The following is a 25197-nucleotide window of genomic DNA, read 5'->3' on the forward strand; positions in this document are numbered from 1 at the left end:
TGTTGTGACAGTCACCAATCGAAAACAAAGGAAGAAGAAGAAGCGGAAGAAGAAGTAAAACGCTGAAACAGCAAAACGCGGGTGTCGAAACACGTTGAACTGGCCTATTTAATAGCAGTTTTGTAATTACTACGACTATTTTTTTACCCACTTTAGCCCCACTAACAAATCGTCTTCCATTTCAGGTGTTTGTGGGGCCCGTGGAATCGCCAGAAAGCGCAGAGTTGAAGTTTTTTTTCATCCGCTTGTGACATAACGGAGGGCGGCTTGGTACACGGCTCCAAGGGACACAGGTTCGTGGTTTGACCGTACTTTAGCCATTCCAGAATATTTTATCTGTGTGTTTTCCTCCCGGTATAGCAATGTGGACTACTTTGCTATCCAGCTTCCGCACCGGTGCGTTGCCGCTGGTGCGAAGTACCGTCGATGTGTTGGGCTTCCGGTCGACCGTGTCGGCATTTCACTCGCTCACTTTCGGGAGCAGCGGCAGCACGAGATCCTCACCCCTGGGCAACCAGTGCGGAAAGGAGGCTATCGCGGCTGGCCTCAGGCCGCTTCTGCAAGCCACACCGACACCGCTTCTAAATCTCACCTGTGGATTTAAAGTGAAAGGCCGGCTAAAGAGACGATGCAAAGATTGCTACTTCGTCATGCGCCAGGAGCGGCTGTATGTTATCTGCAAAACACACCCGCGCCATAAGCAGATGTCCATGAAGAAACATGATCGTAACACGTGGATTCTGACCGATGCAACGCAGGGCAAGGTGAGAGCATGGTAAGGGTCGCGGTCCCCGGATGTATAATAAAACACCGCAATAAACATACGATCATAGCGAGAACTAAAGAAATGTTTGTGAATCTTTTGTTGCTCAGCTTTGTAAGTTGCCTTCTGTGGCTTTCTCCACTAATCTACCAAAGTAGCCAATGTTCAAACACGTGCATTCTCCATCAGTATCTTTATTTATATCCAATAGTTTCATACTTTCGCGGTACATGCAATAGTCTCTTCAGGAGCACGGAAAAGCAATTCCCAGGACCGTTCAACCGAACCTATCTTAATCGGTCAGCTGCTATCACCCTTCCAGTGTGTCGTAAATCTTCGCAAAGGTGGACTTGACTTGAGGGGCTGCAAATCATGCTTGATTTCATGATGTGTAACACTTGTTGTGCGCCAGTAGAGGTATATTAGACTTATGTTAAAATGTAGCTCTTCTTCCTGGTCCTGGAAAAATCCCCTCCCTCGCCCTGGCACTGCTGCAATTTGTTCATTTGCTTTGCTTTCTGTGATGCAGACGAATGTTGAGATTTAAGAACCGCAGCTATATTCATATACTTGTGTTGTGTCTGATAGTAAAAAGTGTGCGATCTGATGATGGGATGTAGTACCATATGTACAAATTGGTAATGCTAGGTTTGTTCTAGAGTTAAATAGTTAAAATGATAGTAAAGCCGAGCAACAAACTCTTAATCGGAATCGCGATCACTATCCGATCCACTGTTGGATCGGTCCCGATCGCTCTCCTTGTCGCTTCCTGCTTTGTCTGAGTTGTCTTCGCGGTCACTTTCCTTGTCCGATTCGTTGTCACTGCGATCAGACCCGCGGTCTGGCGAGCCACGATCCGAACCACGGTCTGAGCCCCGGTCGGACCCTTGCTCGGATCCTCCTTCCTCCTCCGATCCTCGATCAGAGCTGCGTCGATCCTTCTCTGGTGTATCTTCTTCCCGATCCGATTCGTCATCTTCGTCCTTAGTCGATGATCCATTGCTGCTAGGCTTTGGTTGTTGTTGTTGCTGTTGCAACTCGTTACCGCTACCGCCGCCGCCACGATTTCCAGGGTCCATCGTCGAACCGGCGTTCTGATCCGCCTCTTCCGATCGCTTCCTCCGTTCATCCTCTTTGTCAGAATCACGAGGGCTTTCTTTGCCAGAATCGACGTCGCGCGGACTATCCTTGCCACTATCGCGCGGTGTGTTACGCCCCGAGCCACCCTTATCCGAGCCCTTCTCACTGTCGTTCTCCTTACCATCTTTGCTGTCCTCTTCGTCTTCCTCATCATCATCCACCATTCGATTCGTACGTCCCGAGCGTCCAATGCTCGATGACTTTTCTCTCTCCGATTCCTTCACCTCAGCTGCCCGAAGTTTGCTGATCTTTGTCGTCGCCAAGTAACCACTCACCGGTTTCTTCTTCTTGCTCTCCTCACGCTCTTTAGCTGCCTTCGAGAGAACCGCTATCTCCAGCAGTTGCGCCTTGATCTTCTTGTTGAGTACATCCAGTTTGAAGTCAAAGTTCTTCTCCATATCCTTATACTTCTTGTTTAATTCCTGCTCCAGATGAAAGTGCTTCCCCTTCCAGGCGCTGATCTCTTTTTCCTTCTCCAGGATAACGCCATCCTTCTGCTTCAATTTACGCTGTAGTGTCGCGATCGTTTCTTTAAGCTGTGTCATAGCAATCACGTGATCGGAGCTATGCGGATCAACGTAACCGCCACTGTTGGCGCCACTTTTCATCACCTTCTCCGGCATTTCCGGTATCATCTTACCCGTATCGGTTCGTGGCTTCTTGCCGGCGGTATGTCTTCCATTGTCTGTTCTTCCACCACTGCCACCACCCCCTGGCCCACCAGGGCCACTATCTATGCGATCGACGCCTGTACCTCCACCGCCAGTAGACGATCCGCCACCCGATCCACCGCCTCCCATTGGTCCAAGGCTCATGTTCAGATCGGATAGTGGAGGTAAACTGGACATGCCCATTCCACTGTTTCCTCCACCGGCATTGCCACCTCCCATACTCTTCTCACGAGAATCATGCATTCGATCTCGGCGATCATCGCGGTTGCCTGGCTGGCCAACGGTACCGCTACCGCCCAACGGCGGAGGAAAAGATCCTTCTGCAGCGCGCTTTTTCGCTCGACGGCGTTCATTCTCTACCTGACGGGCCTTGGTGAGTGCGCGTTTGTAAGAAAGCGTGCATAACCAGCACAACAATTTACCATCAACCTGCACGAAAACGAAAAGGAAACGAAAGAAAACGATTAGCATTACGGGCTAGCGAGTCATGCGTGATTGGTAATAAATGCGGGCCAACACAAAGAAGAAGGAAATAGGGAAATGGATGAAACCGTCCGTACGCAGCTCAACCAAACGAAACAACACGAACCATTTGGCATGTTCTTAACATAACTTAACCATTAAACGCATGGCGGCAGAGCCCATATGTTTTACTTAGACTAACTCAAACAGAGTGTAAAGAGACGCATCATCGAAATTTTAAAATATTACACCACATTTCAATGTCAATTTCAAGCTACACAGATATCCTGAATAGCCATGTACATAATAACAGAAAAAATTATCTAACGTTAAACAACACACTATCAATCTTTACTTGGGTTCAAAGCAAGTCTGTAATACCTTTGTGCATTGATTTGCTTGGGTAAAATGAATTTTGCTAGCAGTAAGGCAATACTTTTCCATAATTCCTCATATCATTGTTTTAAAAAAAACCCTTAAATGTGCATCAGCAAATTATTACATCATATTGTTAAAATATTTCAATTATAGTATCGCTTGAAACATGTTTTTCAATTAATAGTATGTTTGACAAATGATTTGTAGCATCAAATTTGCATAATTCAAATATAAAGAATCTTTTCTGCTAAGCTAATGCTTTTTCTTCTTTTGAACCTTCCTCATAAGAATCGTTGGTTTCATACAGCGTCGGTATCCTCATATGTAAATCCTTTTTGATAACATTTGGTAATTCAACCGCACCACCCATCCCTTTTCTGTGTGTACAAATAACTTGATAAAACAATAGCAAAACCTCATCTACATTATCCTTGCAATAATAACATAAACCATATTTAGCTGCATACGTTTCTTCCTAGCTACATTGCGTTATAACAATACAGTATTTAATTGATAAAAACTCTTTCTGCAACGACGTGATCTGCTCTATCATATCATGGCACGAACTATCAAAAGCTACTCCTGATTCTTCGTACTTAATACCTAATAGATATATGACAGTATATTAGTTGCCTAACACGACTTCGGCATACTGAGCGCTTTACAACCACAGAATACGCCTGCTGGAGAAGGGAAGTGTTGTTTCGTTTGGCGTCGTGATGAGCATGGCGATACACGCTGCCCTTGGATCTTGGTTCTTCGGCATGTCTCGTGACGCACACTTCGCCACCGGCATAAAGCGCGATTAGGAAGCGTGGCGGGCGCGCTTCTGATCCAATCGCTCGTACGTTTCGTGCGCTCGATTTCATGCATTGGCTTGATTGGACTGTAGCTGTAGGGTGAGTGTGAGTGTGTCTGCGGTAGTGGTGCTTGACCATGCCATCCACCCAGAAGGACACGGTTCTCACAATGTGACCACCATCATGCATGTGGGTGCATTGGCAGATTGCACACCGGAGAACACCGGAGCACACCCGGCGGCAATGCTAACCTTATTATCGGGCCTATTAAAGGCGCATCGCTGTTTGCACTGATCGCACGTTACTGCTGGTCCATACTTTAACTCGGAGTTTGTACACCTAATCGGGGGATGGTATAGATATGTTTGCGTCATAATCAAACGATTTTAAAGGATTTTTCGTTGGTTTGGTTTTGTTGTGGTGAAAGATTGTTCGATTGATTTCGTTTGGCTGATACCGTACGGAAGGCACTGGCGGAAGGAGGTGGTGGGAAGAAAGGTTACTCCGCCGTGTAGAAGGAGTTTAAGAGGAATTGATAGGAATGAACAGATGGCGGGAATCGCATCCTATCACAAGAAATTTGCCGCGAGCCAACTTGTCGGACGCTTTGCCTATGGAGGTATTATAGCTTCATGAGTGTGCTCACAGGAGTTACACGAACGATTTGAAGGCCAGTACCAGTTTCCACTTGTACCGTTATTTGAATTGTTTGGTTGGAGCATGGTTAAACAACAGAAACATAAGCATGACGAGTTGACAATATGGCTCTCTTGCAAGTTTCTTAGGATGGATACATAAATGTGAGGTGGACGAAAGCATGGGACGAAAGTGGGGTAAACAAAAAGGCCACAGAAAACGGATGAAACACGACAACACGAGATAGAGGCAAACACAAACCTTTGGCATCGGGATCCGATGAAGGCGGCGATGATGTTGCATAGCTCACAGGCGGACGGTTTGCCATATTGTTTAACGTTGGCCTCGCATTTTCGGCAGATCGCTGACGTGCTACCCTTGGAGGTCTGCTGGAACTCGGAGCGGCAATAGGTGCACTTTACGACCGGGAACGATCCTCGGCAATCCTGACGAGAGCAGCGATGAAAAGAGGAAAGAAAGAATTCGATTAGCTTCATGATCATGCCACGCACAACGTCCGCTACATCTAACGATTTCGACTCATTTTTGCACTGTTCTTTGATGGCAAACATTGTTTAGTCAATAGAACGAGCTAGTTGTCCACACAACAACGGATTTGGCTGCGCCTGGCACCTCATGATTCACACGGCACAACATAACACACACGCACAGGATGCCATTTTTTCGTTCCGTTCGTGTGGCGTCATTCCACTTTCACGAAGCAACCCTTGAAAACGGCGGATCACACGGATTTCACCACCGTCCCATTTCCGGGACTAGTTCCGTTCGCACTTTTAACACCCATTTGGAGGCTGAGCCCCGGTTGCTGAGTCGTAAATCGTTTCGCTAGCATATTTACCTTGCAAAGTTGCTGACCCGGAGAGAGCTCCTCGAACGGATGTCGAGAAAAGCATTTAGAACAGGCAAACAGCATCACGGAACCGCTGCTCATCTTGGTGCTGCCGAAGGGAAACGCACCGAAAACCAAAAGATAGTTTTACTCAGGAACAAAGCTGGAAGTTACGGAAAAAGCGTTAAATTTTCGCGAAGCCTTGACGATTTTCTTCTTTCTTTTGCCCCGACACAAGCGCGTTCCTTCTTCGCCTGCTTCGAGGGGTCTTTCAATAGAGAACGGCGAAAATCAACTGTGGCAATTATGCCCTCATTTTTCTGTTTAAATTTTTTACAGAAATACGTTGAGAGAAATCATGGAAAATTACTATCCGCCGATGGATTAGAAATGAAAAATATCCTGTTTTATCTACAATAAGTCTCTCTTCCTAGTGTAAATATGAATACTGAATCTCTATATCACTTAAGCAAACCGAAGAAAACACACAAGTACTGGGCTGTGCTTATCAGCAATCCTACAAAATAACAAGCAACAATGTTGCAGGCAGTTTATTATCTTCGCGATGACCCACACAAAACGATGAACGAAACAAATTGCCATCGCGCTTAGATAAGAACAATGAATGATGCGCTTTGCTAAAATTAGCATTTATTTATAAATTTTTAGTCACTTTACACGATTGATACTCTGGATCATAAAATTGATAACAAAAACAGGAAATTTTGGCGTGGTCAAAAGCTAATGGTTTAAAGTTTCTCACTGCGTAGCGCAATCTTTGGTTGTTCGATGTCCGTTTTGCTTTGAATGATCTTCAATTCTCGCTGCTGGGAGGTCACTGCCACCTTCCCTTGCAGTACCTCTTCCGGGATGTAGCTCAGCGTTTTCGTTATCACGGCCTGTAGTGTCGCTATAGCCCGCTCTAGGGTGGTGCCCATGTCAAAGTTAGTAAGTGTCGAATGTGCTAAAAACAGCGAAGCAAACAGATCGCCGGTTCCGGTGAACCGAACAAGGTTGTTGCCCTGCTTAGGAATGGCCAGACGGTACCGCTCCGTGCCGGAAGCACTACGATAGCTGACAAATGCTAGCAGCGTGTCCTTGGAGCCCAGCTCAGAAGACGAAATCGCTACCGTGCCAACTCCCTTCTCGTGGAACCATTGCACCGCTTCCCAAACGTCGTTTTCCGTCTTAATCTGCTTTCCAGTCAGCAGCTCCACTTCATACTGATTGGGTGTAATGATATCGGCCAGTGGCACGATCTCGTCGCGATAAATTGGAAGCAATTCCTTCGGCACGTACATCACCCCATCATCGCCCATAACCGGATCGCACACTGCAAACAGATTAATGCAGAGTCATCACATACAATCAAACGCTCGCGAATTGGAACTGCAACATTGTTGCAAAAGGAGGGGGCAAGGTCTAAAAATAGACACACGCAGGCAGCCCAGGCATGTATCACGTACCGTAGATGAGCTTCGAGTTCGCGGCTCGCAGCGATTTGAGAATGTTTGCGATCTCCCGTAGGAATGCGGGGTTGCCGACGTATCCAGTGAGTAGGTGTGTGTACAATTTGTGTAATTCATTATCCACCAGACCAGAGTACACTTCCGCAAGCTGCGTCTCGTTCAGCACTTGTCCCTTGAACCCGTTTTTGTAACCGGTATGATTTGAGAACTGGACAGAGTTTATCTGATCCACCTCGAAACCGAGCACCTTTCGGGAAGAAGAACGAATATCGGTTAATTTGAAAAACGCTTTTAAACTCTCGGTTCTTACCTGAAGCGGAAATACGGCACTCTTGTTGCCAGCATAGCCGTGCACAACGTGACTCTGGATCGAGAGAACTCGGTTGAAGGTGGGGCCGCTTGCCATGTTCACGGTCGGGTTTCACGAGCGTTTCTGTTAACGTGTTTCACTTGGCCTTGCGCTTTTAAACGTTTTCTACTACACCACCTGACCGGCCGTCGACAGTGCCGATAAGATAACGTTGATCATACTGCTTCCTACATTCACTACGCCCACTATTATCAGGTCCTTAAATGATCAAGGGCATCTCGTTATCATTACTTTTTGCTTTTCTATTGTTTTGGTTTTCTATTGTGATTCCAGCAAAACATTTCTTTGCGATTTTCGCTCGTTTCGCCCTTTTCGCCTTAGATCAACTGTGGTAATCTACCATTAAGGTACCGATACACGAATGCGAATGCAAGTGTGAATTTCTGTAGCAAAATTAATCGAAAATTCATTTTTGTCTACATAATTTCACCGACCCTGTTTAAAAAATCGCAATTTCCCTTTTTTTTGCGAACTAGAATAGCGATAGATTTGCTGTGTTATTGGATTGCATGTTGTTAAAAGTTGCAATGAAGTGTTGCACTTGTTTACGAGCAACAATGCTCGGCAATAATGGAATCTTTCGAACTACAAAAATGGAACACATTTGCAATCTTGAGCATTTACTCATTTGATAACAGAGCAAATGGAACTGGGAACCTTTGCCTCTCTGATAACAATCAATTCACATCCAAAAATCTACTTCACATCATTCTACAATTCAAATAGTCCAAAGAAAGTCATCATCCTCAAGTACATTGCAAACTGTTTCTTACTCAAAGATAAGCACGATAATGATAATGCAACAGCGCATCGCCAATCAGTAACTCCCGGAGAAGGGACATGCGGAATTAAATTGGGGTTGCATTACAGTGGCCGGCCTCGCCTACCGTGAAATCTCCCGGGTCGGATCGTATCATAGAGTTTTACATTCAATAAAAAATATTAAATTACTTCCCTGCCCCCTTCCGCGAGCGGGGCGTGTTGCGAAGAATGCATAACCGATGAGGGTGTAAGTTCCGTTAGCTTGGCTGCTGATGCTACTGCTGCCATGTTTGTGAATCAAAATCGGTTCAGGTTGGGTTAGATTTTACAGACCACCAACCCCCGAAGTCAGTAGCAGCAGATGAGTATCATTCAAGCTGCCCGGTGTTGAATCCGTGATTGTATTACTCTTTTATGCGCCGTTTCTGCGCCATTTCTATGCCTTGAAAGATTACCTACCTTAGATATAGGTTAGCATCTCATCCATTGTGACTTATGAAATCAATAAAAGTGCAGTTACGGTCGCATTGCACCCGGATACATGAAATTGTTCATTTCCTAGTCTTAATAGACTTGAAATTTAGCTGCGAGAAACCCGAAAATTTCGCTGGCTCGAGTTCTTCTATTCACGACAAAAAAAAAATAATAAAAACGGAACCAAATCCGCAATCGTATACCAACCACAGGGCCGGTCTCGAGTTTCACCAGCGAACAGAGTCGTCGCTGCACACGTGGCAAAAGAAGAGCCGGGGACCATTTGCCCCTAATCTCCCGGCTACCATCTCCTTATCGATCGTTACCTATCTGTTTCAATTGTACTTTGCGAAGATCAATCGCGCCCTTCTCCGTACCCCGGTAGCGCCAGGGACTACCGCCTGGGTCGTCCTGAAAAGCGAAAAGTATCAATTTACGTTAGCCTGAATTCGCTGCACCAGTTCCGCACCGCAGCCGAGAAGAATGGTGCCGGAAAGAGTCTGTTCTTCCCGGTATTGCGCGGGTACGCAAGGGTCTCAAATTTGTAAACTACCAGACCGACTGTAACAACCCGGGTTTCTAGCCCTTGGGACACGTTAAAGTGAAGTGGCCACTAGAGCTGCTACGGCCACTAGGTCCGTTTGGGCTCGTTGAGATCCGGAACCGATGATGGAAACGCATCGTTTGGAAGTCGAGTGGGCACGCGTGTTTGTAAATATATGTCCAACCGGAAGTGCCCTACCGGCCGGTGAAGTGGTGAGGTAAGAGATGCTAATTTATTTGGGGGGTTCTTTACCGGCTGTCCTAATCCGCAGGATAGTGTGCAATTCAGTCGCTAAATAGTGGTTAAGGGATGCAGTTTTTACGTTCTTCAACGAGAATGATGCCAACCTTCATGCATCATTATCAAGTTAGATGAATATGATGCATGCCATGGCCAAAGTTGTGTCCTACGACTCTCCTGCTAGCCAGCTCTCTCGTCTATTCGCATGGAAATCCCTGCGGCATTCGGTGCACTGCACCGGGAATTAAGATTACATTCAATTACAATTATGACAATAACGGTGAAGCACACAACCCTCGGTGAAACAAACAGAACTCTCTGTTCGCAAAAATTACGCGTCACCCTCGGGAACACGCTCGATATCGATGCATCCTGCCAACGCCCTAACGCCACCTTTCTGCCAATTGGACACCATAGGATTACGGGGGAAAGTAGCAAGCCGACCGGAAGAGAATGCGAGAAAAAATGCGACCAAAAACGCAAAAAAAAACCAAAATCGATCACAAAAAAAATAATTCCCAAAATCACGCAAAAAACTATTGCTTCCGATTATGATCGACACCACCACGTCGACCATGCATCTGTCCCGAGATCCGAAAGCACCGGGGTAGAGTCCTGTTTCGATTTTCCGCTCGCGTGCCACCCGAGCACCGCGCGAACTGGACAGCAACAATCTGCCGTACTACCCGAGTGCGAGTATGGGTGGCACCTTTGAGGGACCACTAGAGGAGGGGGGTCTCCCCGGGTGAGGGTAATTAATTTTCCACCCAACACAGCAGGCGATCGGTCCTTCCGGTAAGGAAGGAACGTTGAACGTTCAAGTTCGAACCGGTGCGTAAACACGGCACTCTTTCCGCTCCTAATTACACCTCACCGACGGAGGACGTGGACGCGATTTATGCAAATGCAACTGTCACCGAAGGCCCGTTATGCTTGGCTGGGTTCATGACAGGACAGCGCGCGTGGACCCGGGAAAAAGGACTTTCCAACTTAATGGCTTTATCGCAGAAGGGGCGAACGTGGAGGCTGCTGGCCACCGAACTGGAGCTCTCGAGAATGAATCCTTTGGCACCCTTTAACGGACACATTGCTGTGCTTCTGTGCGGCGGAAATGCACGTTTAACAGTAACAGCTCCACAGTGACCCTCGATGCGCGTCCGACCGTAACGACTGCATTTCGGTTCGGGTCTATAGAAATCTGATTTTTTTCTCTCTCCCACCGCTCTTGAGCTGGTGAGGGTTTCAACGATTGTCAACGGTTTTTCCGTGGCCGACACCTTCCTCGTGGCAACAGGATTTTCGACCACAATTCTCGAGGACACGTTCTGGAAGACGTTGAGAATCCGAGATACCCCAGGTAGGGAAGCAGCTGAGGGACAGTGCACGGTGGTGTCGCTCCCGCAGTGCATTGTCCACAGGTACCCGAGGATTAGTTGCGGTGGCTTCCTCTCGGCTCATAATCTCATAAACATTGTCACTTTAGACGATTGTTGAAAGGTGCCAAAAGTACCGAAGGTGGTCGGTCGGTGGTGACAATAGGGACAGATAGTAAGGATAGCGCGGCGTGGAGATGGCGGACCGTGACCGCACGGTAGGTGGTGTTTGGCACGAGCACATCAGATCCCAGTGATTGCCCAGCGGGGATCTGAGAGAGGATTTTCTGTTTTTTGTTTTGTTCTTTAGATTGGTACTTATTGGCCCATAAGTGCAGTAGAAAAATGGAACGTGTCTGAAAAAAAAACCTGTTGGAAATAACGCATAGAACGCTTATTGTACATTATGTTTTGTAGAATGTTTTGATGGTTTCGGAATGCCTACAAGAGCATAATTCGCGTCCTACCCTCATTCGAAGGGGAATATACACCTGGAAGTGCTGCATTTCTGGAATGATTGAAGTTATTTTTGCAAATACTGCAAATGCGTATACTGTTCAATCGAAATTTATCTTTAAACTTCTTGAAATTACCATTGAAGCTTAAAATATGTCGCACTTCCTACAGTAGATGATACTTTTGTAAAAAAAAACTTACGGAAAAACTCAATAGAACGTCAGGTCCATTTGAGACAGTAGTTATATCAAGAAATATTTGTAACTTAATATTTTCCTTATACTCATACAATTTACTCAAGATTTAATCTTAATGTATGGTTTTTTCGAATGGATAAACTCGTCGATGAAGCATCCATCTGTCACATCACATAATGTGAATGGTTATTATGCTCAAGGATATCATCTCACACTTCTCAAAAACCAAATGCCACACGTGTGTCACTAAGTGTTATTAAAATATTATTATCTATCATTATCATTACCGCTCGCCAAAGTGACAAAAAAACACACTCCAGTTCACGCCTGTCTCATCTGTTGCTGTTTTATCCGTGTTTTTTTCAGTCGCGCCTTTTTCAAAAGAAACCGGAACCACCGATAAACACTTCCTGTGTTACCACTCCAACGAGCAGTAGGCCACCATCGCCCTCAAACATTCCCACGTGCGACACGTGGCGTTTGTAACGGATACATTTTGCGCGAGAGGTGAGGTGCAAAAATGGCGACGACGTCGGTTCCGATTTGCTTATTCAAAACGATTCAATTGAGCGCGTCCACGACCGACGACGACGTCGACGCCACGCGACCATTGCGCATACTCGCACGTCTGCCGGTACGGAACGCTCCTCCTCCGGTAGATCCTTTCGCCGTGCTGGCTTTCTCGGCTCGGCTTTACGACGACTCCCATTTTGAAGTGTTGCCACGCGTCTCCGCCACGCTGTCTGCCGATGAGCCGCAGCAGATCCAGCCGATCAACAAGTGGGCACACGGCACGTGGCGCCAATATCGGCTTCACCACCTCATCCTGCGGGGGTTTATGAAGTAAATCACATCCCATCGTTCCCTGCGCTGAATGGCGTTCTAATATGATAATGATGGCAGCGCGCGTGCCACACGCTTTAACCCGCTCAGTTTATTAGATAATTGGCTTTCCTGGTGTTCTCCTGGTGGAGTCCTGGCTGCGGTGTCGCTTCCGTAAATCTCTGTCCCGGTGCCGAGGTCCACCACCGCGCCCAGATGTGTGATTGAGTTGTTTAAAGAGCATGAAATGTGTGCATTCGTTTCGCATGTCACAGCGACAGGCCGGACAGGCCAGCATAACACAGGCCGAGGGCGGTTTGCTGTAGCGAAGGATGGAAGCAAGGAAGGAAGGACAAAACCCACACCACAACCACCGACCGCAGGGGAAAAAAAAATTTGTGGAAATAACGTAATGAATTTAAATGCTGTTTACTTATCCTGCCAGTCGGTTGCGTACGTTGTGTTTGCTCACGATTGATGTGGCACAGGTTTTTCCCCTGGATTTTACGCTCATTCCGAGGATTGAGTGCTTCTGGTGACATCTTGTTGGTCACGAACCGGATTAGCTTTCCCATACGGCCGGGTTGGTTACTTTGATGGAACCGGGACTCGAATGTCGGAGAAGGAACACCAAAGAAAAAAGGTAACCAGAATTGTCACACATGTCCTTAAGAGTTCAACCCGGCAGTGCGTATCGGAAAATCGGTTGCTACGATTCGACTTGCTACGGTAGATAAGCGGTTTTCAGCGGGAAAATTTAGAGGATTTTCGTTTTTCGTGTTCAAAAAGGAGAAATGCTACGGTAACAGGAAACGCCCGAGTGCCTTTCTCCGCTGTTCGCTGTTCCGTTGGCTAGCAGATGCAAATGTACGTAAAGTAGTAGCAGCAGGACCAGTAACCGGATTCGAAACGTCACCAATTTCATGGCAAATCTGCTCCTCGGCGTGCTGGCAGCGGAAATGTAAAACACCAGCACTTGCCGGGAGCGTTTGTAGCGTGGAGGCGGAGGCTCGTATTGCGCGATACCCACACCGTGGCCATGGCCAATTGGTAGCGTGTAGGTGGCCTCGAGCAAGAATGAAAATCCCGGGCTGGCGGCAGGTTTTCCGTGGCCGCAGGGCACCGTATAAGTGACAAACTGTGCCGCGTTTCCGGTGCTCCGGAACTCGCGCTACGCTTAATTATGGGCGGCTTCCGATGCATTCGATTGGGATTTTGGGACAATTCGATTTCCATTTTTCCATTCCCCAGCATTCGTTGTTTCGCAGTTGAATTGAATCGACAGAAAGGAGAAAATCGTCGGAAGCAATCCTTTGCCACCGGAACACACCGTTCCGTTCAAACGGAGGATCAACGATAGGAACCGGTTCTAGCTAGCTACCCCGGTATAGCCTGTGCCCGGGGGCTATTAAAAGCTAATAAAATCGGACGAAACACGGTACGTAAGGGCACAGGACGCATTTGGATGTTGTTCCGAGCCGATTCGTTGCGCGGCAAATGCGTTCATTACATATTTACCTAACGTCAATCATGGCCGTTTGCAGAGGCGCACCATTTCGGGATGGTGCTGGTGCTGGTGCTGCTGCTGCAGTTTTCCGAGCAGACGATTAGTGAGGTCTTTGGCATACCCCAGCGGCCCTGTCAGGGTGCGTGGTGTTTGGTGATGAGATTAGAGGTTAGTTTGGCAATTTGCTCAGCTCGCGGCCAGCAGGCCCCGGGTCCAATGGAAGGGAAACCCGGCAAAGGATCCTGGTGCACTAAGGTAGGGACCGGGCCGAAGCTAATTTCCGAGCCTCGCGCATGGCAAGGACAAATCAAATTAAAAGAACATTTATTGGCTGAAAACCTGGGAGCGCCAAGCGAGAGGAGTGTAGGTTGTTTGTGTTTTTGTTTTCGGTGTTTTATTGGAAAGTTTAGACCGCAACAAGGAGTTTAAATTGTGTAATTCCACTTCAATTGATGTCGATGATGGATTAAAATGTATTTCTTGTGTTTGTTGTTTCAACGGTAGGTTTTGGATCGCACTTTGGGATCGAAGAAGAACACATGTTTCCGTCAATTTTATACAAGAAAGTAGTAAACATTAAAAGAACCATAATACAAATTTGAAAAAATGCTTGTAATACTTTTAGTAATCCTTAGTTTAATGATTGTTGTTAGCCATATCGAGAAAGATATGAAGAGACGGTTTTCAGATTGTGTTTTACAGAAGTAAATGATGTGTTAACGATCGTATACAATTACTTTCTGAACCAGTTGAGCTTAAAAAAATCACGAAAATGTCTGATAAAGCTATGCCAGCCAACAGGGGAATTGGACTTCCATCTGCTGCCCTAGACTGCGCACATAACCAATCATACAACTGATGGCAGGATAAATAATCCTCGGCACTTGTGGTGCTCCAGCTTTGTTTGTGTTATTTCATATGGCCACCACACCCAACCGACCGCCTTACACAATGCCCTCGGTAAAAGGGTTTTTGCAATGTTGCACCACCATCATCACCACCAGGAACGGGGATACGACACTTCAGATGGTGGTATGTCAATCTCTTACTCACAATCAATCCATGATGCATCCCTCATGAATCAGCATTTACACGTACACATGCCTCGCTACCTTTCGCTCGGCGCATCTGTTCCTCGTTGACCTACATCCGATCGTATCGATGCGACCGTGACGCCAACGAGCAGGATTTTATAGCTTTCGGTTGATTCGGTTTTACGACTTCAAAAATCGACCGGATAAAACCCAAACATTAACCAGCGACCCCCCGGAGGAGGCGGGCATGCTAAAGGATGCTCCTAATCTTCGCCACCAAACGGTCACCAGAACTGACCACCAATGCGCGAGGTGGTGATTAACGGTAAACGGCCCGGCCGTTTGTGCCGCACCTACTGAGAATGGTCACTTACGTACCGTACGGTTCCAGCTTTTACGACCATACGTGGCCATACGGGAAAGGCAATAAAAATTATGCCAATATTTGATTTGTCCTGCGATCGAATGGCAATAACGAATCCCAGTGGTCCCTGGGCCAGACCTTCTAGTTCGTCCCAAAGATTATCGGCCGGCTATGGGGGCGATGCGATGGTCTGGTGCACGAAAAAGGGGGAAGAAACCAGCGGGGAACTCAAATTTGAGTTTTACACATTGTTTGTAAATGGATTTTCGTCCATTTTCGGCCCTAGGGTTGAGGCGGATTGTGATACCTAGGGCAGGTGATGTGCAGCTCAACCTCAGACAACCAGGGGCTGTAACCGACTTTTGCTGAACCGAGGGGGGCACTTGCATGCTAATGTGAAGGATGTGTATGTCACAGGAGTTTTACATGATTTTATTAGGCGAGCCTTTGTCCATTTGGGAGACCATTGTAAATGCAATTTGGTTTAAGATGTTTTAGTGATTTAATTCCTCAAAAAACATTAGATCTGCTGCCATGCAAGCCTCGTACTTTCCCTCCAAAACCTCTCTATTTTTTAAATGGAAATCACATTACTGGCTTCTTAAGGATTACGAGGGTCAAACGATGGACTGTTTGATAATCAAGTCCCGTTCGCACCGAACTGTACCGGACAGTTGGCTTCTTCGGATTGATGGAAAGCCATCCATTTCCAGTCCCGATGGATGCATTATTCATGTAGCGTGTAGTATGCTGGCCCCGATCACCGCCCATATGATGCATCCATATCAGAGAGGATACTCTCTTTTGCTGTGGTTCTGATTGATGGAGGAGTACAGGTCTGTCAGAATCATTAATATTTTGGCGTACAGGGCGTGTAGCATACTGGCAATTAGCTTTCTCTTATCTGAAACAACACTGGGACTCCATGGGCTAATCGTAAGCAATAGCATACTTTGCACGAAGCGAACGTCGAGTCGTCGGAGTCGTCGCCTGGTTCTTGATGAGCCACAAAATGAAAAGGTGGCCAAAGCCGGCAGGACACGCGAACCAACCGGTTGCAGCCGAGCATCATCAATCAGCCGGCGTTTAGCAGTTTGTCAGGAACGCACGAAGCGTCATCGTAGACGACGTTCGCTAGCTCAGTCGAGGCCAATCCAGCTCTTCCCGTCCGCGGCCAACGGGGAGACGAAGGTGAAAGGGCAGAGCGAGATTTATGAGCAGCAGCAGCAGCAGCAGCAGCAGTACTCTAACGAGCCGAAGCCCGGGGCTGCCGCACACCGGCACCGAGAACAATGGCTGTAACAATAATGGTGCAGTGGAAATTCAATTCCAAGCCCTCGAGCACAGCATCCCTCCGAGGCCGTTGGACCGAGAATGTCCTGGCTATGTGGCATCCGAACCGTTATGCTGCTGCTAGTGCTGCCGTCGCTTTCCCGGTTTGCTGCGAGGGCTTCGAACCCCTGAGGTGTTGAACGCCGGATTATTCGCATAATTCTCGAGCCGAAATCGAATCGGTTTGGGGTGGGTTGCGGGAGGGCGAAACTGGGCGGAAAAAGGACCTCTGCCTGGTTTGGGCTAGCCCCGGCGGGTGGCTTGTCTCGAGAGCTTCGTGTCGTTTGTAGCTCCCGTGCGCCTTCGTTGCGTTAGGGTCTCTGTCGCGGTCGTCGCGATCTATGAGCGACCCTACGTCGCGCGCGCTCCAGCCTCGCCTTAACCGAGGTCCTGAATGACGTCCTCTTTGTACTGTTTGTTTGCTTCGGGTAATTGTGATGAATTGGGGTTTGCCGGTGCTGCTGCTGCTGCTGTCAGATTTAAAGGGACAACCTCTCCGAGGCCACTCCGATTCCCGGCCGTTTCCGTGCTCGTCAAGGGGGCCGTCATGTTGTTACCGCCGGGCCGTCGTGTATGTTTTCGCTTCGTGGTGCGTGAACCCGAAAATGCGACAAACGTCAACCGTCCGTCCACCACGGCGGTGATTGCAATGAATTTTTGATTTCTCCAATTGTTTCCACCCGTCAGCGTCATCGTCATTGTTGTCCGACGTCGCTGGTTTCCTGGAGTGGCGTGTAATGCCGCTCCTGAACCGGTGCACCCAAAAGGGGCTTCACTTCCGTTGCTTACCTTCTTTTAGGAACGAATGGCGCGATTTGTGCCAGCGGATTACCGATTGCGTGGTAAAGGCAGAAAATTGGACTGCATTCGTTCGGGTCATCGCCGGCAGTGGCCGGTCAACAGTCAATCGAAAACTCATCGGGACAATTTTTCGGTTCATGGTTGTTGATGTTCGTGGTTGATCACTTTATTATGCTTCCTCCAAAATAACCTTTCCTCGCCCGCTGCACTCTACCTTCTATAAACGGTTCAAAAATAGTTCTTCGTGTGCCTACGTTTGTGTATTTGTGTATACATATATCTATAAATTCTCACGAATTCTCCTGACCTATCAAAGAGCACTTATCAATAGCTACACTGCGCAGTAATGAGCTTTACCTAGGTATAGGATTGTGTATTTGTTTCACGAAGGCAGTGTTCCTGTTGTACGCGATGCGATTGGGAGAAGCGGAGCCATTCGTTGCTCAATTCCTGCCAATCGCTTTTATTTGAGCACATGTTTTATGGCCAAGATTTGTGATTTGGTTTTGCACAAATGTCGGCCATAAAAGCGATCATGCTCTTACCCTGAGAATTATTTGATTGTCATACGCTTATAATATGACTAGTTAAATCAGACCATCGTTAGAGGAAAATGTGCTTCTTCAACTGGAATCGAATCGATTCACTTCAAAGATGGTACACCGTCCATTGATAATGCTTATTCGATAACATCTGATGAAGTGAATCAAGAGTATTACGAGATTGAAGAGAAAAAATCATTAAGAACTGTGAATATATGATTCCTCACAGAAATAGTACAACCAAATTACAAGGAAATTAATCTGAAAGTATAAAGTAAGCTAAAAAAAATAAAATATATCATTCTATCGCAATTTTTAATTATAAAATGTGTAAGAAAACAATGTGACAGGCATGTAAAAAACGAAGAAATAAACTTCAACTAAAAGATTGTGATGATAAAATTGTACAACACAAAAAAGAGGATAACGCAAAATAATAAACACTTTGAGAAAACTGCACCAATCTTCATCACAACCTGGTTGCACTAACGGTTATGGATATGCGAATAAGCTCCAGGCATCATCTGATAACTATTGGGATACACGATCGAACGTTGCCTTAAAAAGCATCTAGCGCTCCGATCAAAGATGGCGAGCCTGGCTTCAAAGCAACCACGATCGTATCCGGGATTCAATCGAATCCAAGGCCTACTTCCTAATGTCAGTTCTATCCTTGTGTAGCATTGCTTTTCTTCTGAATACACTACGCGCTGTATCAACTGTTGGGCAAGTCCTATCCCTATGGCACTAGGAAACACTTCAAGCAAGGTCACTTCTCTCTGCAGAGGCTGCAGCCATCTGCGGCCAATCAAACGACGGTGGTCGAACTGCCAAAGTCTTCGAAAAGTCCCGAATCCAGCCCAGCGTACACACCGTCACCGGTACCTTCACGCCAAGGTGGTGTCTGGTTATAAAAGCTGCTGGTATAATGCATGGTCTGTGCGACCGGAACCGGGACAGCCGCTGGCGGTGATTGCTGTTGTCGCTGCTGTTGCTGTGACTGCTGCTGCTGCGCACTGACGTCCGCACTGACGCTGAAGCCTCCCAGCCGGGAATTGCACGTCGTCATGTCCGGATAGTAACCGGAATCGCGTTGAAACGACACCGACTGATGGCTAGCCGTTGGAGTCCTTACTCCCTGTTGTTGCTGCGGCTGCTGCTGCTGGTACGTCAACGGATAGGAGGATGTCTGATTCGTAGCTGCATCGAAGGCACCACGGAACAGCTGGTAGTTCTGCTTGCAGAAAGACTCACCACCACCACCGGAACCAGCTCCACCGGCGTAAGAACCATCGACCGCTGGACTCATTGCCGCTCCGTACTGCTGCATACTGTTGTAGAAGTCACCGGACGTAAAGCCGGACCCCATCGTAGTACCCCAGTGATGCGCCGTCGTCGGATTGATGAACATGGCGTCGAACAGTTCCTTGTTGATGCGCTCACCGCTCAGCGTCAGGCTTTGCAGCTTCTCCAAATCGAACTGGATAGATCCGTCCAACTCCAGGAGCTGCACCAACGAGAAGATGTAGTTGTACGCAAACCGCAACGTCTCGATCTTCGTCAACTTCGTATCCTCGGGGAAGGTCGGCAACGTAAGCCGTAACCGCTCCAACGCCTCATTCAGCGTGTGCATTCGATTCCGTTCGCGATCATTCGCCTTAAGCCGCCGGACTCGCTTGATGCGCATCACCTGAGTCGGGCTGCGGTTGCGCGTGATGCGACTTTTCCCCATCGCGTACTTGCGCTTCGGTTTCTGCTCTCCATTGCCCGTTGCCGCCTGTTCTGCTGGTTTCGTCGGTGTCGATGTCTGAACACCCAAACTGGGACAGAACTCGGTACCGAGCTTCTCCAACGATTTATCCTTAAGCGATTGACGTCCTCGGGCTTTCTTGGCCGGTGGTTCCAGTTCCACATTAACCACGGACGGCATCATGGGCACCACCACCCCTGGTTGTTGTCCGGCACATGCACTAATCCCACCAACACCAGTCAACTGCGGTTCTATGGCCACATTTTCAAAGTTCAACTTGCGCGGTCCACTCACGCATACGACACCGGTATACGCGGCCGTTGCCAGGTCTCCACCACCGTACGATTCGTAGCTCTTCTCGAATCCACTATCCTCCGACGTATAGTCGTCGAAGTCCTCGAACGAACGTTCATCGAAGCCACAGTAAGAGGACATAGCAGCTTCCGCGACACTCACTGGTACTCCTTACTAACTACTAATCTACTACCTAAAACGGATTGGTTCACACACGGTTTTTGGGGAACTCGGTTTCGGGCACTACAGCCGGCACATCGTCGTCAGTCTGCTACGCCACGGTGGCCCACGGAAGGAGGAAGTGTCGTTGCGTACGTGAGGCTCTCTGTCCGCCCGTACTCCACTGTCTATGAACATCAACTGAGCACAGGGACGGCCTGGAGGAAAAGTTTTATAACCGAACCCCTCGCGACGAACGCCGCCAGTGCCGCAGGATCCCTGAAAAAGGATCGAGTGCTGGTGTGTCCCTTTCGCACGCACGGTACCACCAGTCCCTTACTATAGTCCTCTTCCTATTCGCTATACCACCTCTCGCTTTCTCTCTCTTTCTTCTAGGGGCCCTGTTTTTCCGGATACTTTTTCTCCCTTTGATCTTCCGTCCCGTTCCGACTGTCTGCCCTCCCGGCAGGGTGCTGAATTTCCTCCATTCATGGAAGCGCTCGTTAGCGCGCTTCAGGAGCGGGTGTACGCTTCGCCCTCTCGGTGAGTGTGTGAGGTAGCCGGTCCCACAACCGTCGGGACAAACAACAACCCCTTTTCGTTCGCTTCGTTTGCTGGTTCCGATTTGCGAGGGGTTTCTATTCACTTGTTTTCGTACGTAAGTGTTTTCTTCGAGTTGCAAGCGGGGACTTGCGTTGGGTGCTCTGGCAGCAGGTCAGTATCGACGCGGTCCCGCGATTGGTGGAGAGGTGCTGTGTGTCCTTGGAATTTAGCGGTTAGCATAATGCGTCCATTGGCGTCCGGGAAATGTATAAATCTCGCGAAAACAATTTGTTTAATACTTCGATCTTTAAATGCACCCATTGAAGCTCTACATAACGTCCTACAAAGAGGAGTTTATTTGAATTTTAACATACCATTGCTACTCGAGAGGACGATCCGGTGTTTGGTACGCTTCCTATTCCTCCCAGAACCGCACTGAACGCCATGTCTAACATCGTCTTTTCCTCCCTGCAAGCGAGCAACCGGCGGCAAGCAATCCAATTTCCACCAATTGGGTGGCGAGGAAAATGTTGTTTTGATGTATTCGCTCCCCGCTCCCACTCGATAAAGGCCCCGGTAGCCTTTAATGCTAATCAAGATAGGTTCCTGCGTCTCGCACCCTGGGCCTCGCTTCAGGAAGAGCGCCGTTCGGTGATGGTGACGATGATGATGATGATGGTGCACTGCGTAGCATAGGTTCAAGACGGTTCCTACCGTCGGTTCTCCATTTGGCTAGGGGCCGCCGCCACCACGTAGTTCGAATAATGATGGGTTATCGACGGCTTGTCGGGGCCTACTAATGCCTTTGCTAATCTCCCCATGGCCGGGTTTCTTTATCTGGCGATCGGTTTGCGATTCGGTCGCTGCCGCATATTAATGTCCGTAGAGAGCGCTGCAGCAGTGGCCACTAGCCGGTGCTTGCGATGTACGGACAATAATTTGTCAGTGCAATTTGGATTTTGGAAGGGGCCCCGGATAGAGAAAATGGTGCCAAAATTGACAAAGTGGCGGGTTCGGAGACGGAGAAATGTGCTTAAAAGGATGAGACTGTGGCTAGGGGGACATCATCTCTGATAGTGAGATGATATCGGAGTGACGATCTGACGAGCAGCGTGAAAGTAAATGCGCTGCACTTTCGTTGCGTTTGGGTGTTTAATGTGATAACACATTACTAGGCTTACCAAGGCAAGAAAAGCATTCCATTTTAAGCATTCAATCATCTTTAGCATTATTCTATTATGTTGCTTGTAAGAACAGTAACCTACGAAACCAATTAGCTCTAATCATAATAGATATTTAAAATTTATCCTTAAGATGCTTATCAAGTACTCTTTTGGTAAATAGCTATAACAATAATGATATTACAAGTAAGAAATTAACATTAAAATGATAAAGAATCCACAAGAACTCATTTTAACAATTGCAAGAACATTAAAGCTAAGAATAGTCTAGCCAGATCTTCAAAGTTTATCGGAAACATGCAAAGTGAAATTATACAAAAAAAATGCAGTCGTTGAAAGAGTTGGTATCCCAACTTGACCCGAACTCCTTCCTGCCCTTTAACTCCTTTTCTGACCCGGGACGACACCCGGTCCCAAATCATCCATCATCGATTTCGAGCGATGCTTGAATGAAGTGTAAAATTATGGATTCGGTACCGCGCTTGATGTGCGTATAATTTTGCAACCTTTTTTACATGTTTCGTTACCAAAAAAAAAGAGAGAAAGAGAATCTACAAGGATAAATGATATCGGTCCTCCCTTCTATCGGAGCAGCACGTTGCTGAATCAACCAGTGCACGAGCACGAGCACAAAGGGAACCCCAGGACCCTTCGTTGCAAAAAGGACTCCGATTCATAAAGCTAACACACACAGACATACATATGCATAGAACTCACCCAAAAAGGCGGTATCAGATCAATGGGTTTTTTTTGCGATCCTGCGGTGCCGCATCGCATTTATGCTGCATCACTGCCTTGCTGCAACACCTCGTGTCCCGTGTCCCGGGTGTGGATCCTATTTAGCTGATTGCTACCGGTGCCGGTGCCGCTCAGGTCACAAAAGTAGATCAATGCCGCGTGATCGGTCATAAGTCCGTGACTCGGGGCGGAAAGGACCAAAATCAATTCGTCTCCTTCCGAGACGTTCCAGCTGCCAAAAACCCTTTTTGCCTTGGCATGGCACGAACCCCTTTTACCCGGCCAGCGGCAGTGGCCCTTTGTTGGTACGCGACCTCCAATTCGTTTCGGAATGTTGCATTTTTTCGCGAATTATTTGCTCGAATCAAAGCGTAGCATGTTGTTTGACTTATCGGTAGTTCAGATTTAACCCGTTTCGGCCGGCCTCGGACCGGCGCACGAGGATGATGTGCGTGACGAAATTTTATTTGATTTTATTGATGCTGCTGCTGCCGTTGCAGATTTTTTATGTTTCATCTGCGACCATCCCCGCCTACCGGTACCTAGGGCATAATTGAGAGTGATAAATCGATAATCGGAACCGGCAGATGGTGATGTTTGGTGTCGGTTCAGTTGTCGGTTTGCAGCTTGCTTCTTCAGCGAAGAACACAATGCTGGGAGAGACAGAGGGAAAGCTTGTAAGCTGTAAAGGATGTCCTTAGTGTAAAGGATGTCCAGTAAAGTGTTGAAAGGGAATGATCTGCCGAAGTGCATGTCTGGATTATCCTCCCGAAAGCCTCTTCAGGCTCACTCCTGGAAGGACTTAGGACTGCAGAATGCAGAGCTCTTGCTCCGGAGTGCTGACTTTGACCCCTGGCCGGACTTGGAATACAATTGTTTTCCCCGGAATGGAAGGATTGAAGTGGATTATCGCTCATCCTTCGAGAGTCCGAGAAATCAATAAGAAGAAGCCTTCATCGCGTCCAACCAAGTTCGATCCACGGCTTCCAGGCTTGTTTGTTTCTTTAAGGGAAAAGGCGTGAACTGGCCTCGAGAGGGGAATACTTGAGAGTGTTCTTCGAAAGCCGGTTCCAACGCTACCAGCTGCCGAAATGCATGTGGAACACGGTGAAGCGGTTGCTTCGAAAAACAAACATATAATTATCGAGAATCCATGCCGGGTTCCAGCGCGGTTAACTAAGTGAGGACACGTGCGAAGTCGGTTTCCCCGTTGCACAGGGGTTGACACACCTCAATGTATCGAAATGAGAACCACTCGCACGTGTCCCGTGTTCCGTTCGACAATGAATCTCAAACCTACCCAGGAGGGAAGAGACAAAAGAGAAGACAGGAAGTGACGAACGAGTGTGTTGGGAGGTCTGGGCGGTGCATCACGAACCGAACATAAGATCCAGAACAACGCAGGACGAACAGGGCGGTAAGGCGAGGTTGGCAAAAACGGAAGAGGAAGGAAGAAAACAATTATCCTTTCGGCGGAGGATCAACAGGCTGGAGCAGAGCGTAGGTCGGTAAGTCCGGTAGCTGGGTGGTTCAACTACGGGTACGGCTTACTGGTATTTATTATGATAATGCTCTTCAGCGCCGAGCAAAAGGATTTACTTCCTTCCGGATGCTAATTTGCATAAGAGGAGTGCATTGGTCCTTCCACGAGAAAACTCTCGAGGAAAATTTTAAACATTATAAAATGATCTTAATTTAGACAACTGTACAAGAGTGTATTGGCTTTTTATGAAAAATTTGAAAAAGTGAAATTATACATAGTATGGTTAAAGTTTTTTAGATAACTCGAAGAAAATATAAAAAATGTAAAAATTTGTGTAGATTAGAACATTTGATGCGGTTTTCACAAATCTCACCTTTTCATTTACGAAGCAAACTTCGTAGAGTTTTCATCAAATGTTTCTTGTGGTCATTATCTGTTTGAAATTTTTGCAAAAAAACATCGCAGATATTTAAAAAATATTGAAAAACTTACCAGGAGTTATCACGATTAATTCGTTATTTTATGGTAACACATTGAATTGTATTGATTTAGTTTGATCCAGCACTCCGTTTTTACTATTCTCTCATTAAAACTTCATCTAATCCATTTCGAACATTGTAGTTTACTATGTCAACACTTTTTACAGAATATGAATCACTTTTTACACAATAATCGCTCATTGCTTCACGATGATGTTTATTGCAATTAGGGAGCAACACAATTTATCGTCACTTTAAATATAGTTTTGTTTGTATTAGCTCGACCTGAAAAAAAAGCATATAACATTGCTCCTGTTTGCACTCCTCCCAGCAGTTCACCAACAGTAAAGTGAGCTGACTTGACCACCTGTGCAGTATCGGGGGGACACAGCGTGCAAGAGACAGTGCCAAAGGAAAAGCAAACAGTATGCCTAGCGTGTTCCAGTGCACCATATGCTTGAAATGTGTGGCACCTCAACCAATGTTAGAACCAACGCTAGAGGCCAGGTTGGTTGCAAACAAACATAACTATCACGTGCCACGGCACATGGATCGAGGGACACAGTCAGTGGCATGTATTATG

The 25197-nt window shown here is 47.2% G+C and overlaps 3 protein-coding genes across 3 annotated transcripts; all 3 read right to left on the bottom strand.

Annotated features, from left to right (window-relative positions):
* Positions 1 to 892: 892 nt before the first annotated feature.
* Positions 893 to 5924, bottom strand: LOC125958045 (protein FAM76B). The gene is made up of 4 exons (XM_049691149.1): positions 5710 to 5924; positions 5112 to 5296; positions 4466 to 4553; positions 893 to 3003 (listed from the first exon to the last, which is right to left on the bottom strand). Exons 1-4 carry the CDS (start codon positions 5800 to 5802, stop codon positions 1465 to 1467), a joined length of 1905 nt encoding a protein of 634 aa, XP_049547106.1. The 5' UTR covers positions 5803 to 5924; the 3' UTR covers positions 893 to 1464.
* Positions 5925 to 6329: 405 nt separating this feature from the next.
* LOC125958061 (pyridoxal kinase) lies at positions 6330 to 7788 on the bottom strand. The gene is made up of 3 exons (XM_049691179.1): positions 7480 to 7788; positions 7167 to 7416; positions 6330 to 7033 (listed from the first exon to the last, which is right to left on the bottom strand). Exons 1-3 carry the CDS (start codon positions 7573 to 7575, stop codon positions 6450 to 6452), a joined length of 930 nt encoding a protein of 309 aa, XP_049547136.1. The 5' UTR covers positions 7576 to 7788; the 3' UTR covers positions 6330 to 6449.
* An 11007-nt stretch (positions 7789 to 18795) lies between these two features.
* Positions 18796 to 21921, bottom strand: LOC125955686 (basic helix-loop-helix neural transcription factor TAP-like). The gene has a single exon (XM_049686828.1). It carries the CDS (start codon positions 20170 to 20172, stop codon positions 18796 to 18798), a length of 1377 nt encoding a protein of 458 aa, XP_049542785.1. The 5' UTR covers positions 20173 to 21921.
* Positions 21922 to 25197: the final 3276 nt, after the last annotated feature.

Source organism: Anopheles darlingi, chromosome 3 (assembly GCF_943734745.1).
Source record: "Anopheles darlingi chromosome 3, idAnoDarlMG_H_01, whole genome shotgun sequence".
Lineage (NCBI taxonomy): Eukaryota > Metazoa > Arthropoda > Insecta > Diptera > Culicidae > Anopheles > Anopheles darlingi.